This window comes from Micropterus dolomieu, linkage group LG05 (genome assembly GCF_021292245.1).
Source record: "Micropterus dolomieu isolate WLL.071019.BEF.003 ecotype Adirondacks linkage group LG05, ASM2129224v1, whole genome shotgun sequence".
NCBI classification, from domain to species: domain Eukaryota; kingdom Metazoa; phylum Chordata; class Actinopteri; order Centrarchiformes; family Centrarchidae; genus Micropterus; species Micropterus dolomieu.
Genome location: NC_060154.1, coordinates 20082064 through 20096338, shown reverse-complemented (window position 1 = coordinate 20096338; position 14275 = coordinate 20082064). Strand labels below are relative to the sequence as shown.

At 40.5% G+C, this 14275-nt stretch overlaps 2 protein-coding genes and 1 long non-coding RNA gene across 6 annotated transcripts in view; 2 read left to right on the top strand and 1 right to left on the bottom strand.

The window, feature by feature from the left end:
* Positions 1 to 9611, bottom strand: part of slc44a5b (solute carrier family 44 member 5b) — a 58021-nt gene extending 48410 nt beyond the window's left edge. For 2 of the 4 annotated variants that reach the window (XR_006825051.1, XR_006825052.1), the window contains exon 1: positions 9295 to 9607. Coding sequence is in view for 2 of the 4 variants with exons in the window: in XM_046049060.1 (XP_045905016.1) it covers positions 9295 to 9415 (121 nt within the window). In the remaining 2 variants the exon portion in view is untranslated. Of the gene's footprint in view, positions 1 to 9294 lie in introns of all 4 variants that reach the window. The other 2 variants (XM_046049060.1, XM_046049058.1) reach the window with 2 other exon arrangements.
* lpxn (leupaxin) overlaps positions 1 to 14275 on the top strand; it is a 665334-nt gene that overhangs the window by 335817 nt on the left and 315242 nt on the right. The window lies entirely within an intron of this gene.
* LOC123970813 lies at positions 9149 to 12488 on the top strand. The gene is made up of 3 exons (XR_006825058.1): positions 9149 to 9298; positions 11872 to 12110; positions 12247 to 12488. It is a non-coding gene; the product is annotated as an uncharacterized LOC123970813 (long non-coding RNA).

Below are 14275 nucleotides of genomic sequence, written 5' to 3'. Positions count from 1 at the left end.
ATTTTCAACTTTAAATCCTCTCAACATCCACAACCCCCCTGAAGTGGCTCTACATCCTCCCCCCGCACCACCCTCAAGAGTATAACTTTCTTCACTTTCTCTGTCCCGTGTCCACAGCCCCCCTTCCCCACGTTTCTCAGCTCGTCTCTGTAAACACATCCAGTACACAGACACATGAACACGGGCAGACACAGGCACCAGTGTCCCCAGGCTTAACTGTCCAACACAGGCCTCTTTCATACCGTGGTCAGGCAAACAGCTCGAACACCGCAGGTGCTCTACATGGGTTGGGTCAGAGGGGCCATTTGGAAAGGACTTTTTTTTTGTTGTTTTTACTCTCCTGATTCATAAACATTTCCAAGACCTGAAGAGAGTGGCATGCTGTGAGATTGCACTTCTGTCAAAGCTATGCTGGGCTTAGATCCAGCGACAAATAAACAAAACAGAGAAACTGGAAATGTCAAAAATTCAGCATAATGATATTGCTCAGCAGGGTAGGCACAGTCTGTAAGTCTGAATGCTGTATACATCATGTTTATTCATATTTGATGAAAGCACTGGCTTCTGCCAATCCATAGAGGAAAGCAACATCAGTACCATGGCTTTGGCGCTTTGTGTTTTCCTCTAGTCCCTATTTAAAAAATTGCAGTGTTCAGGTTTCTCCTGCAACATAGTGTTGGGAACATTGGCACACGAGTAACAAATTTGCGTGGGTGGATCACTGACGTAAAGATAAAGGGGGCAGTAAAGCTGTGATAGTAGAATCACAGCTTTACAGAGTTGAATCAGAAACACACACACAAATTGAGAGGAATTGAGAAGGCAGAAATTGACTGGCGAGGTTTCAAGTCAGGGAACACTCTCACATCTCCCCCTAACCCTAACTCTAACTCACACACACACACACACACACACACAAAAACATACACACATTTACAACTGGGAACAGCATCATGATCATTTAAGTCTGCTACCCTCCCCAGAAAATAAAAAAATAGAGACATTTGAGTCCATCTCTTAAAGAATCAAAGCAATTAAAAAGCTCCAGATGGCTCCCCTTTTTCATAATATTAAAAATGTGGAGAGATAATACACACGGACACTCACTATAGTAGCACTATAACTCTCTTTTTCTGTCTTTCTTCTATCGTCCTCCTGTATCCAAAAACATCCTTCCTGCCTTTCTCCCCTCTCTGGAGAACAATACAACCTTTAAAGTGCTTGACTCCTTGTTGAGACAAGACAACAAAAACCAGGTCTCTAGTTTAGGTTAGCAGTGTCCCATGGGATCCTCTCAACTAGCAGATGGTCGAGGGCTGAGCACTTGGCATATCTTGCCATATCTGGTTTGGTAGCCCACTGGGTTAACTCCTAGCAGCACATGAACTGTGTTTATTGTGCATATTTTCAGAGGGAGGCAAAGACACAGCGCTAGCTGACATTTCCTCAAATGCTGAGAATAGTAGGATCCGGGTTGGGACACGACCCCCAAGTGGGGAGTTAGCATCTGAGAGTGTCAGAAGCTGACAGCTAGCCTGCTGGTCTGAGTGGAGAAGTGGCAGCATTGTGGCTGGGGCTTTGTGACCTTGGTTACATCTGTGGGAGCCTCCAGGCATGTCAGCTGGCAGCCCTGTGTTCCTGTGAAAGGAGACTCAGCTACTGCTACTGTAGATCGGTGACAGGCTCAACCGGCTTTGGCCTGGATTTATAAAGACTTAAATATAAGAGGACAGGCCACATCTTGATATTCAAATATGCAACATTCACACCATGGCGAAGGAACCCACTAGGGCTGTCGCGATAACCGCAAAATTGAAATACCGCGCTATTGGTCAAGCCTACCGCGGAGGATGGCAAGCACCGCAACAACCGCAATGTTCATACTGTACACTTCAGGGAGTGTTCAATTAATAAAGGTGTGCTTCAAAAGTTCCACAACCATAACAAGCTCTTTAACGGTTCAAGGATGGATCGCCATGAGCTGTACGTGACCCGACTTAAAACTCTGAAGCTGTAAGTGTTGCAGTGTTGTTTTACTGTTTATTTTAGAGGTTAGCTAACTTGGCATTAGCATATTGCGTGGCTAATGTGGCTAGCACACTCGGCGATGTTGAACTAATGTTGTGATCCTGAGGGACAGTCCAGAGAAACTGTGGACAGTAAGCCTCATTTGAATCTCACTAACTAAGGAGCGTAGTGTGTCGGAAGCCTGCAGCTGTTTCATGTTGCTTTCTGTGGAAATTTATACAGTGCAGTGGTCAGTTGTGACAGCCATTCTGCGTGGTGTGTGTGCACGCGCATGCGTTGCTGCTGTATGTAAATTGACTTGAGAGACGTGCCCTGAAGGTAATGATATAACTATGTCTGAAAAAGACAGGTCAAACTACAAAAAGGACTAGTTGTTGACTAGTACGCAGCAGCTAGCTTGCTCAGACCATAAAGCTGCTGTTAGCGGCTCGCAGTGCAGTGAGGTGACAACAGACACTCTTAAGGCCGATGGCCGTGCCGTTCACACTACACAACTTACCGTCTTGTGACGGGAGTCTTGAAGTCGTTGTGGCGTTCACACTACGTGACTGATCGGTGACAGGGAGTCACACACTACACGATCTGACAAGGACTCTGTCACCCGACGCTGGTCTCCAAACCACGTTTTGTCACTTTTTTTTCACAAATTATATTGAAGTTTATGGACTCAGTCTTTCATCTGCTGTCAATGATGTGGCTTTGTATTCGTGTATGTGTACCACATTACATCACAGAGCAAGAAATGTTACTGTTAATCTCCTCATGTGATTTTATGCCACTAGTTATACAAATCAGATTTCTTAAACCAGGTGATATTCACCTTTAGGCAGGAGTACAATTTCTACCCCCTATCACTTGAACACTGCCTGTGTTCTCCAACAGGGAACCCTTTTAACCTCTGCCTTTCACCAGTATGCAACAAAACCCTGTCTCAGCAAACCTGCAAGGTGCAAAGCAAGGACCTGTGCAAAAAAAAAAGAAAATCATGTTTACAACATCAGAACACCACGTCTCTGTTGTTCTTAGGATAATTATTCATTTGTTTAGAAAAAGCTTGCTGCATCGTTTAGCACGTTAGACGTACCAAAAGTAATTTCAAGTCTCACCTGAGACTCAAAACCGACGTGTCTAGCATGAACGCAGCTGTAGCTCTCACTCATTTCCCAGTGTATCTTTGCGTTGTGTTTCATAAATCGCTGTCAATGTCACTTAGCCTTCTAGTCATGAACAAACACAGACTACATTTGTACTGCAAATTGGAAATTTAAAGTCGCCTTGCTGTCACCTAGAAAGCCCCTTCACAGCTTATGTCCCATTTTCACAGGCTGGAACAAATAACCATCCAATGCTTGCCACTGTGCAGTGATATCTCTGGAATAATTTAGTGACTCACCCTATCATTAGCGTGAATAATATACTTTAAACTTCCCGGCACTGACACAGCTATCTCTTGGGAAAAGACATATGAAATTAGAGGCAAAAGATTAGAACGTAACCTTTTTTAAAAAAAATAATGAGCCGAAATGCCATGAAGACTAATAAAATGTGTAGGAGCAATACGGAGTGAGCATCAGCCTTCATTTGATATGAGCATTTAAAGAGGACAGTGACACTTCAAAAGCCCATAACAGCACTTAGTCTTGGGTGCAAAATGGGCCATTTGAGCCACAGCCTTCTCTGACTGCAATTTCACAAGAAGATGCTGTGAATGTTTGACTCTAAACCCAGGCTCTGAGCTTTCTGTCAAGACTCTGCATTAACTCAGTGTAAAAATGCAGCGTTTAGGGAAGCTGCCCATGCGAGAAATTTGTTAATTAACAGTGTGCCCGACTCAACACTTTCTGTGGTGAATGGACCTCATATCTAAATTGTTACTTACAAACCTGTCACAGAATGATTATGAGCTATTTTTCTGCTTTTCTGACTGACTGAACATTTCTGCAGAACAGTATAAGCCCATTGAACACTTGCTACATAGTTAGAAACGTTATATAACATACCAGCCACAAGAGTACACTTGAATCTGGGATGTAGAGCGAGTGGAGAACTACTGAGCGTGAATGATGGGACAGCAGGTATTTCAACCAGCAATTTATGTTCATTAAAAGAAAAATTAAGTTTTATTTTAGGGCTAGGTGATAATTCAGTGTTATTGTGGAATGGCATCATGACAGTCCCTCATCCTGCCTTATCCACCTCTGCTTCAGTTAGTGATTTCTTACATTTTCCAGAAATGTATAACTTTCAAGAGAGTAGGATGGTTTCCTAATGTGAAAAAAAGTAAGAAAACTTCTTCAAAAAAACATGCTTGACATAAAACAAACAAACTGGTGTCACTGTTTTCTCTGTCTCATCATGTGGACCAAATGAACGCACTGCAATGTGGCATGTCTGAAAAGAGACCCCCATTTCTTTAATTCTGCAGAACTGAATCAACTGACACAGGGTTTAGCTGGTTGGATATGATCTATCCAACTAGCTCAGCTGGAAATAATATACTGGACAGAATCATCATCATTATCTTTTGGAATAATGGAAATAAACCACTAAAGAAAGCCAGAAATGCTGGTGGTATGGTATATTGCCAGCAACAGCAAATGTGATTTTCTTTACTATGCACCACACATTTATTCCACATTATAAACAAATGCAGAGTGTAAAACATTAGTCGTGGGGGAAGTGTGTGCTGATTTGAAATTTGTCTTGTTGTTCTCTGCTCACTTGTGAGAATAAAATACTCTGAATTGCTCTTTTGCCAGGCTAGCTAATGCAACGAAAGCACCGGGGAGCCAATAACATAAAGCAGCTGACCTAAACACAGGGAGAGATCATAACTCTATCCCATGCTCCACTGGCTAGGTTGTTGGACGCTGTTAAAGCAAAATTATGTTCCTTAATTAAACTGTCTCACTATATTATATGCAATTCTCTGGAGAGTAGCACTTGTGTTGAAGCTAGTGTTGTAGTCAAGACAGCCCAAACCGAGACCAAGTCAAGACCAAGACCAGTTCCCCACATTAAATGAGATCTTAGGTACTTCTCAAATTTATCTGAAAGATCCACATTCCCATTAAAACACCCACATACAAACACTTAGAGCTGAAATCAACGTAAGTATCTTTACTCAACAGCTCTTTTCCATGCTTACCATCGCGGGGAGGGGTGACAGTCGTTAGCGGTAACAACACATTTTTAATTAGGGTTATTGGTTGTATTTGAAGCAAAATGTGTTACATCCAGTCAAAGTTTGGATGTTAACAAATAAATCAGACAATGCAAAATCAATTTATTGATCTTCCCAAAGGTATGGTCTTGACTGGTCTTGAAATAAAATCCAGAGTCCTCAATGTCCGAGACCGAGACAAGAGAGAGTACAAATGCGGTTGAGTCCGAGACGAGACCAAGACCATTAAAAAGTGGTCTTAAGACTGGTCTCAAGACCATTCAAGTACTACAACACTACTTGATTTAACAGAAGATAATGCAAGTATATGTATATGTGATACATCCCAAAAGTGTGCAATCATTTTGTGTTTATTTAAATAAAATAGCGGTGCAGTAACTTTTTTTCAAAACCGCAGGGTTTAATATTATCCTAAATACTGTAAATGACAATCACATTATTTTTATTTCATGTATAAATGGTGAATTTAAGTGGTAATTGGAAGCAGCGCCCAGGCGGAACTTTATTCACGGGAGCAGTTGCGCACCAGGTAGCCTCAGGGGGAAACTTCTACCCACCCCTCAGATGCGATCCGGATGACGAACTGAACACTCTGTGTATTCACTGCTACTGAATCTCATCTGTATTTTACAGGTTAGTAGTTGATAAAACTTGTCAATATCGACATCTAAAAACCTAGCTTGATGTGAGTGAATGTTATAAAGATGTTTTGATAGTGTTTAGAATATTTTTGTCAAACATTAAAAACTCAGGCAGGTTCAGACGCCGCGTGGTTGGCAGCTGCCGCATCGTGGGTGATTGGGTTCATATTACCTGAGTGTACTCTTGCAGGTACAACGCTAAATAAGCGGTATCTACTTTGCACAATATTTTATTTATGCTCCTGCACATAAAATAACATGAGAATTTAAGTCAAGAATATGGTATAATGTGAAGTGCCTTATATTAATATATAATTATATTAATATTAATTATATTAATTAATAATAAAACACTGAAATGTTACAGAGCTGTACTTATTTGTTGATGAAGAATGTTAATATTGTGTTATGTGTGTTAAAGGTGAACTGTCACTGTAATCGTTATTTTTGCTCAGTGGCTTTACATTTAAAAGGTTTTGTATCATTGAAAATGTATATATTTCTCTGTATGTGATAGCTGTATTAACTGAAGTGAATTGAAGTGTGTAAGCACAGAAGTAATGCAGGTGGTATTTTGCTTGCTTTAAATACAGTTGAGTATTGCTGTAATTTGCACTATATTTTTATAGTAGCCTTGATGCACTTATTTACAGGTGGTAATGTGTACTAAAATGTTGTTTGAAGTAGAGAATTATAAGACGCACACAAGAGGTGATGTAACTACACATGAATGCGTTCTGTGAGAAGTTAACTTTCAACTTTTGAATTGAATGGCTTGTTCACTTGAGCTACAGTTTAAAGCTGAAACAGACTGACACTCAGAGAAATTTTATGGAGTATTAATTTGTGAATTAAAGAGATGCGATCCGGATGACGAACTGAACACGCTGTGTATTCATTGCTACTGAATCTCATCTGCATTTTACAGACTTTCTCTTAGTTGCTGTGGTACCAATCCTGGGACCCGTAACATATATTAACCTCTGTAATGATGCACATTCACTATATCTAAGTAATATATAATAATAATGATACACAGGCTCTACTTTGACTCTGAACCTGCACTAAGATGTTTACCTACAACACTTTGCACATGACGACAGGTTTATGGTACACTGTAAAGTACCAGTTTAAACTTTTGAACAGGATAGTGATAGGGTTTCAATGCCCCAATGGTGAGCTGCATGCCTGCAGAGAGCAGTGAGAATCAACTGCAGCTGACAGGTTGCAGTCGTGATTGGCAGACTGCTGTAGTCATGAGGTCTGAGGGGTCAGCATGTGGGGAAATAATAGGAACTCAGAGTAGCTTTTCCCTTCAAGAGCAGTCAGGAGTGGACTTGACAACGTCTGTATCACTCTAAAGCTTTACAGCTACTGTATCAAAGGATCAAGCCTACCCAATGGCCATCTTGGGCATAATTATTAAATAAAGCTTGGACAGATATGGATTACATCATACATTTGAAATTGATAATGATGTGAAAGACTCTGCTGACATTGACAATTGTGACATGAAAAGGTTAATACATATATAAAATGCAGCATAACTTATAGCCAGGGTTGGACAGATCAGCTGATTTTGGTCTACCTTTGGCTTTTAATGAATATATGAGATATTGGATCAGTGTAGATAGACTAAAGTTACTCCTTAACTACTGCCACATACAATGACATTTCATTTTCTGTGGAGCTTCATTTTTTGATAATGGGTTCGCAAAAAATTGTTTTGTTGAAAGGAACCATTGGATGCCCTGTCGGTTTTAATGACAAGTTAGTTTCCCATGATGCCGTTGTAGTAGCCGGAGAGCAGCTGCACACTGACTACAAGAATAAAATTGTGAAAGAAGCACTAAATACTTACATTTTCAATAATTAAATGGAAGATTCCTAAATATAAAACAAATTATTTTGAGCTGTGGAAGTATTAAGACTGACATCAAACCTCAAAAAGCCACCAGTATGGTAATCAACAGCGTAAGTGACTCTTTGTTTCAGAGGAAAGACATTGTGGCATCTGGTGGTGATAAAAGATTATATTGCTGTGATAAACAACATGATTAAGGCAGGCTAATGGACAGAAAATCTGCCCACAGATTAAATATATCCATATGCCTGGAGCAGTGGAAATGTAGCTGGGAGAGTATTCCTTTGTTATCAAAACTGTTAACAGAGGACATTGCTTTTAACCTCCCTTACTAACTGCACTACCTGGACTGCAGTTGTTACAGTGTTGTAATTATCCTCAATATGGGCAAAAAGAAAAGGGCGAAAGTGGAAATAAGACTTAATGTTGTTAACAGTCTTCTACTGTGAACACTGCTTTTTACACAATACAAGGCAAAGAAATGATATTGCAGATATAAAATTATTATTATTATTATTATTATTATTGAGCCAGTGTAGGGTGAAAAACAAGAAACACTCTATCCAAAAAGAAAGGTTACTCCTGTAAACAACCATTGATGTCAACCTTTAAGCCAACCGTCAATGTGCATTCCTGTAGTTCAATCACAGCAAGGGGCATCCATGCAAAAGAAGATTAGAGTGGAAACGATTAACGTTAATCGATTCACAGAAAACTATTTTGATAGTCAATTAAGCGTTGAAATCTTTCAAGAAAAAATACCAAATATTCCAATGCCTGTGTCGAGGATTAACGTCAGTTAGCTGCTTTTCTTTATCTTAAACTGAATATCTTTGGGTTTGGATTGGTTTTACAACAAAATAAAGCAATCTGATGGCTTCATTTTGGGCTTTCGGAAATATCGATAGGTGACTTTCATCTGAGATAACGCTGGTCTAAACGAATAGAATAAAAATCGAGATCATAATCGACAGATTAATCAATGATGATCGTCATTTGCAACTCTAACGAAGATAATGTCAACGTTTTATTCTTATGTGCTGTTGTCATACCGTTTACACAGCAGAGAAAAAAATATCCCTGCGTTCACAAAAAAGACATAACGTTAACGTTAGAGACGGCAGGTGGAGGAGGAGGAAAGTGATAAGACTTATTGTTGTTAACAGTCCCCTATTATGAGGATTTTCACACCAGGTACACAATAACGTTATAAGGCAACAATTATTAAATCACTAGAGTTAACCGGGTTACGTTAAGGACAACGATCATGCTCGGGGGAAATTAAAGAGACACACGAAAAAAAACGTTAGGCTATTGGACGTTATTTGAACGTTAACAGCCGTTTAAAACGTTAGTCTACCGTTACTGCGTATTTGATGTCAACCGTTAAATAGTCTTTAAATAGTTAGCAACTGACATTGTAAGCTAACTTAGCTAGCCAACGTCCCTGAAAATCACAGCAAGGGGGTCAAACATCATTCAGGCTACGGGAGATATCGTTATATCCCTCTGTCCTAACGTTACACAGCAGAGAGGGAAAATATCTTGGCGTTTACAACAAAGACGAACCGACTCACCATAGTAAGAGGGGATGTCCGTCTTTCTAGCCATGGCACTTGGTAGGACAAATGCACCGACGCCTTGGTTTTGGAGACCGCATATGAGAGTCGAGGTGAACCGCAGTTGTTTTATTGCCATGCAGCGGTCCCGTCGACAAATAAACACAGGAACCTAGAGAGGTCTTGGGCTCTTGGAGGATGCTTCGGCCACGCAGCTGAGCGTCAGTCGTGTTTACAGCGCGACGTCATTAATTATTCCAAAACGGTCTTAAAGGGGCCGCCGCCGTGGACCCACCGTGGCCGCCGCTACCGGGTATCATGTTTCTCTTTGTTCGGATGTGATTTAAAGCACAAACCAATGGCGGTTTTGTTCAGTTTGTCAGCACAAATGAACACGCGTAGAATTTTACATCAACGAATACTAGAGAGCAGAGGGATTCGTACGCTGCCTGTGTCTGCATGTGGCGATTTCCAAGTTGCTTTTTTGGTTGATTAATAATACAGCCAACTCTGCAGGTAGTATTTTTAGGTGGCAGTGACATCTCTGGCCACTCTGAGGCGTCCGGTGGAGAAACACTGACCCCACCTGGGTTTTCTATGTTATTGAAAATATTTCTCTATATTATCTCCCCCTTCAATTTAAACAGAGGCTTTAATGTTTCTTTATATGCTGCTCGGGAGGGTGTCTACATGAAAAGGGGGGATCCCTTCAAGTCATAACACACCGCAAGTGAAGTCATGTATCATTGTTGTAAAATTCACAGGCGAGGTCTAAAGTCATTACATTTGTGACTCAAGTTTGACTAAAGTCAAAATCATTCGACTTGAGTACACACATTTGGTTAGAACACTTCATTAGAAGTTTAAGAATGAAGTCCTGCACACCCACACTGGCATTTACACTTTTTCTGGCTGATTTGTTTGAAATTGGGTAAAGCTATGCCGGAATCAAATAGTAAAACACAACAAACATAATAAAAAATCAAGCACTAATAAAAATTATGAAGGTGTAACATCTCCCAGAAATGTAGATCAAGCCCAGTCTTTACAAGCCCAAGTGGTGAAAACACCTGTGTGTGTCGTTCATGGGTTTAAAGTACAGGTACGGAAAATATTACATACATCAAGTGCAAATGTCTTTTATCATTTTGGGTAATCCAGGTGGCTCTCATTCTTACAGTTGTATTTGGTCATTTAAACAGTAGCCTTCAGCACATTTTATGAGTTATACATATGTTTTGCAGGTAAATGATTGTTCTGCAAATTAAATGATATAGATGTAGTGGAGTAAAAAATGCAATGTTTTCCATTTGAACAGTATAACAAAATACTCAAGAAGAGAACTAAATCATGCTGGGTCATGGGTTTTGAAAGTCCACTATAGTCACTATGACCAGGAAGTGGCAGCAGAGACTGAGAATTGTCTGCAATAACTGGGGTATCCAAGAGCTGCAGGGTGAGATTTTTATACAGTATTAACTGTAAGTAAGATAAAGATAGAAGCATGTTTTATCTGTGACAGCTGCACCCAAAGCCTAATCAACCTGGATGTTACCTGAATAATAATTGCACATAGCCAAAAAGTATCCCTTCTTAATGACAGAATATCTAAAATGTTAATATTTCATGCATTTATGTGTAAGATTGGATTAGAGATATGGGACAGGCAATTTGTATTACATGCCAACATCATGTCTCTCTTAGTGCTTGGTGGATGAAAGTAATAAGAGCTCAGGTTGCCAAAGGCCAGTCATTAAGAAGGGATTGACTTTGCCTGGAAGAGATCATTTGTTGATGTGGCGGGATCACTGCCAGTAGCACACGAGGAGAATCAGAATTACATTATTGCCAAGTGCAATAATGTAAATGTAGAACAATTTGTCTTGGTGACAGAAGTCTAAGACAGTGGTTTTCAACCTTTTATGGCCTAGAACTATATCCTACAGAGACCCACTGACGTGTCTGCCAGGCGGTGAAACAACAGCACACCATACAAAGGATTCTTTCTCTGTCCTATGTTTTTCAGGGTATTTGTAATGTATCTTTTTAACGTCTGTTTATCAATGTTTGACGCAGTTGGGTTTTTATGCTATAAATAGATTGATACCACAGCCAGATGGAAACATACTGTCAGCTGTTGTGTGCATTCCTACAATATTATTAGACAAAGCACTCATTAATCCCTCTAGGGGAAATTCAGTTTTTACACTCTGTTGTTATTATTGTGTACACATTATACACATGCTTTAACGTATGGAGAGATGTCAGAGTGAGGGGTCTGCTGTGTCGTTGTGGCCCCGAGCAGTTAGGGGTTCAGGGCTTTGTTCAAGGGCACCTTCAGCATTTCCCAGGAGGTGAACTGGTACCTCTCCAGCGCCAAACTCTATATGACTAGTCCGTCCTGGACTCGAATGGCGACTCTCCGGTTCCCAAGCCAAGGCCCCATGGACTACGAATAGTGTTTGTGCATTATGTGTTTGTATGCACAAAGCTAAGTTAAAAAAAGAGAAAATAAGTTGATGGAATTGATGTATGTGTTGTGTAGCTGTTATTTTATATAATATACAATTGAAGTTATTATATCTGAAATTCCAGAACAAGACCACGCCTCTCTCTCTCCCTCACTAACCCAACCACCTGCGCATCACTAATTTCATCCTCCTGGGCATCTCTAATCCAATCTCCTGCACATTCGTATATAAGCTCGTCTAACCCCTTTCTCGCCAATTTGTCTCAGTTCTTACAACCCTCCCCCCTCCAAATCCCGTTTCTCTCCTCTCTCGATGGGCGGCATGGTGGTCAAGTGGACAGCACTGAGGCCTCACTGCAAGAAGGTAATCCCAGCCCTTTCCTGTGTGGAGTTTGCATGTTTCCCCCGTGAATGCTTGGGTCCCCCCCCCCCCCATTGTGCTTGTGCATGTGTGCTAAAGTGAATAATTCCACCACAGTAATTATTCTTTTCTACCAAAGGAACCACAGGGGGATCCTAAAGCAAGATGCTTATAGATACGTGCCCCCACCCTATGTCTCGACCTCCAGGTTCCTAGCCCCTCCGGCCACCATAACCCAAATCAACCACCTTCATCCCACCCTACCTTCTCAACTCTTCATCCCTCCCCCTTTCAATCCCTTCATCCTTCCCCATTTGACCCCTCCATCCTATCCTTCCTGAACCTTCTCGCTAACCAAATAAACTACCTCTTGTACATTAATTGGTGTGGTCTTAGTTAGTGAACATATATTATAAGGTCAAGCACACCGCCAGCAGTGGAAAGGTTCACTAATCCTTTGAGGATGGAACAAAGACAATGACACATTTCATAGGTGAATTGTGTTCCACTCTAAAAAAATTTTTTTTTCCACCATTGCCCATCTGCTTGTCATTCAGTGGAAATGATAGATGCCAACTGACTGTTAATTACATAACTGAGCGGGTGCACAACAGACACAGTCACATGTTGTGCTGGTTTTGTTTGCAGTCTTTCTCCTCTTTCTGAAACAAAAGGTCATTTCTATCTCTTCGGCAGTTGTCCTTTTGCAGTTTGGATAGTGAGTGAGCTTTTATTATAATCAGAGGTAGAGGGAGATGCTTTCAACACAATCACCCTTTTTCTTTTTCATTCGGTAGTTCCAATTGCTGCAGTTGCAATCAACCCTGCTGAAAATTGAAATCCCCCCCAAGTCCAGTCAAAGAAAAAGAAAGTAATTCAGTAATGATGTACAGTCGTATAGTTTCACCGAGAAACAGAGATACAGACGGCACTAAGTGATTGGAAATATTCTCTCCAATCAATTGGATAAACACAACAACTCTGAGAAACATATATTACACAGTGGGTAACAGGAAATTGCATCTGTGATTGGTAGGTTTGCAAGCCAATGAGTCAATGATCTGTCTGTAAGCTGAGCAAATTGCAAAGAGAATGAAGACGTTTTATCTCTTGGGCCTGAAAATGCAAGACAATAAGCTTGTGTCTATCTCCCGATGCTCTCTTTTTACACTCATGTCACAGCTAAGTGCACAGTATTTGTCTGGACTGGAGAACACAATAACATTTCACCACACTGCCACCTCTGTTTTCTGCAGGAGCATTAGAGATTTATATTGGTATTACAGTTCCAACAAATACAAACTGTTTGATCCGCTAGTATTGCCCTTTTAAAAGAAATTGGTCCAGTTACTGTTTTCTCTCTCTCTATATATAAGCAGTTTGTTAAAATACACAACATCAAGATGCATTTAAATTCCAGTATAAGAGTCATACAATAGTGTAAATGCAGTTTTGTAGGTATATCTGCACTACCAGTGAGACAATTCTGGTAGAAACAACATATCATTTTGTATCTTTTGCCATTAAACTGATAAAATTCACATAAAGATTTGGTACATCATACTCACTAATACAGCTGCTTCACTTCTGAGATGTCACTGTTGCTATAAACCTTTTGTGTGCCAAAATAAACTGGACCAAACTTCCATATTTAGTGAGCATCAGACAGCAATAGAGTAACATACTGTACCACTATAACAGCACTTTAACATAAACAGCTTTGTACGTTTGGAATGTACTCACAGTCCCATGACTTTTAGTTTCTTTGCAGAAACTCGGAGGCATCTTCTCTTCAAGATGGGGACATTGTAATGAGTAAAAAAACTGCTTTTGGCACAGCAAACAGGTGCAAACAGAGCAGATTATTTCACACTTGCATTGTATTTGGCTCAGCAGCCGTCTGGCGCCTCACTGGATAGGATGTTTGAGTTAATTAAAAAAGCTTTTGTTCCCAGACATTTGCCTTGCCCTTGTGTGTGTGTTTTGTGTGCTCCCTGGAGCTGTGTTTTGGGATGCGTTTGAGACGTCAGGGACACCTCTAATCAAAACACACAGGCTGCCAGACACCTCATCCTCTGAATTCACAGCAACGAGGAGCATTATTATACGCTGCTCATACAGATAATTTGGTGATGAGCAAGAAAAATGGGTAAAGTCATTTAAAATAG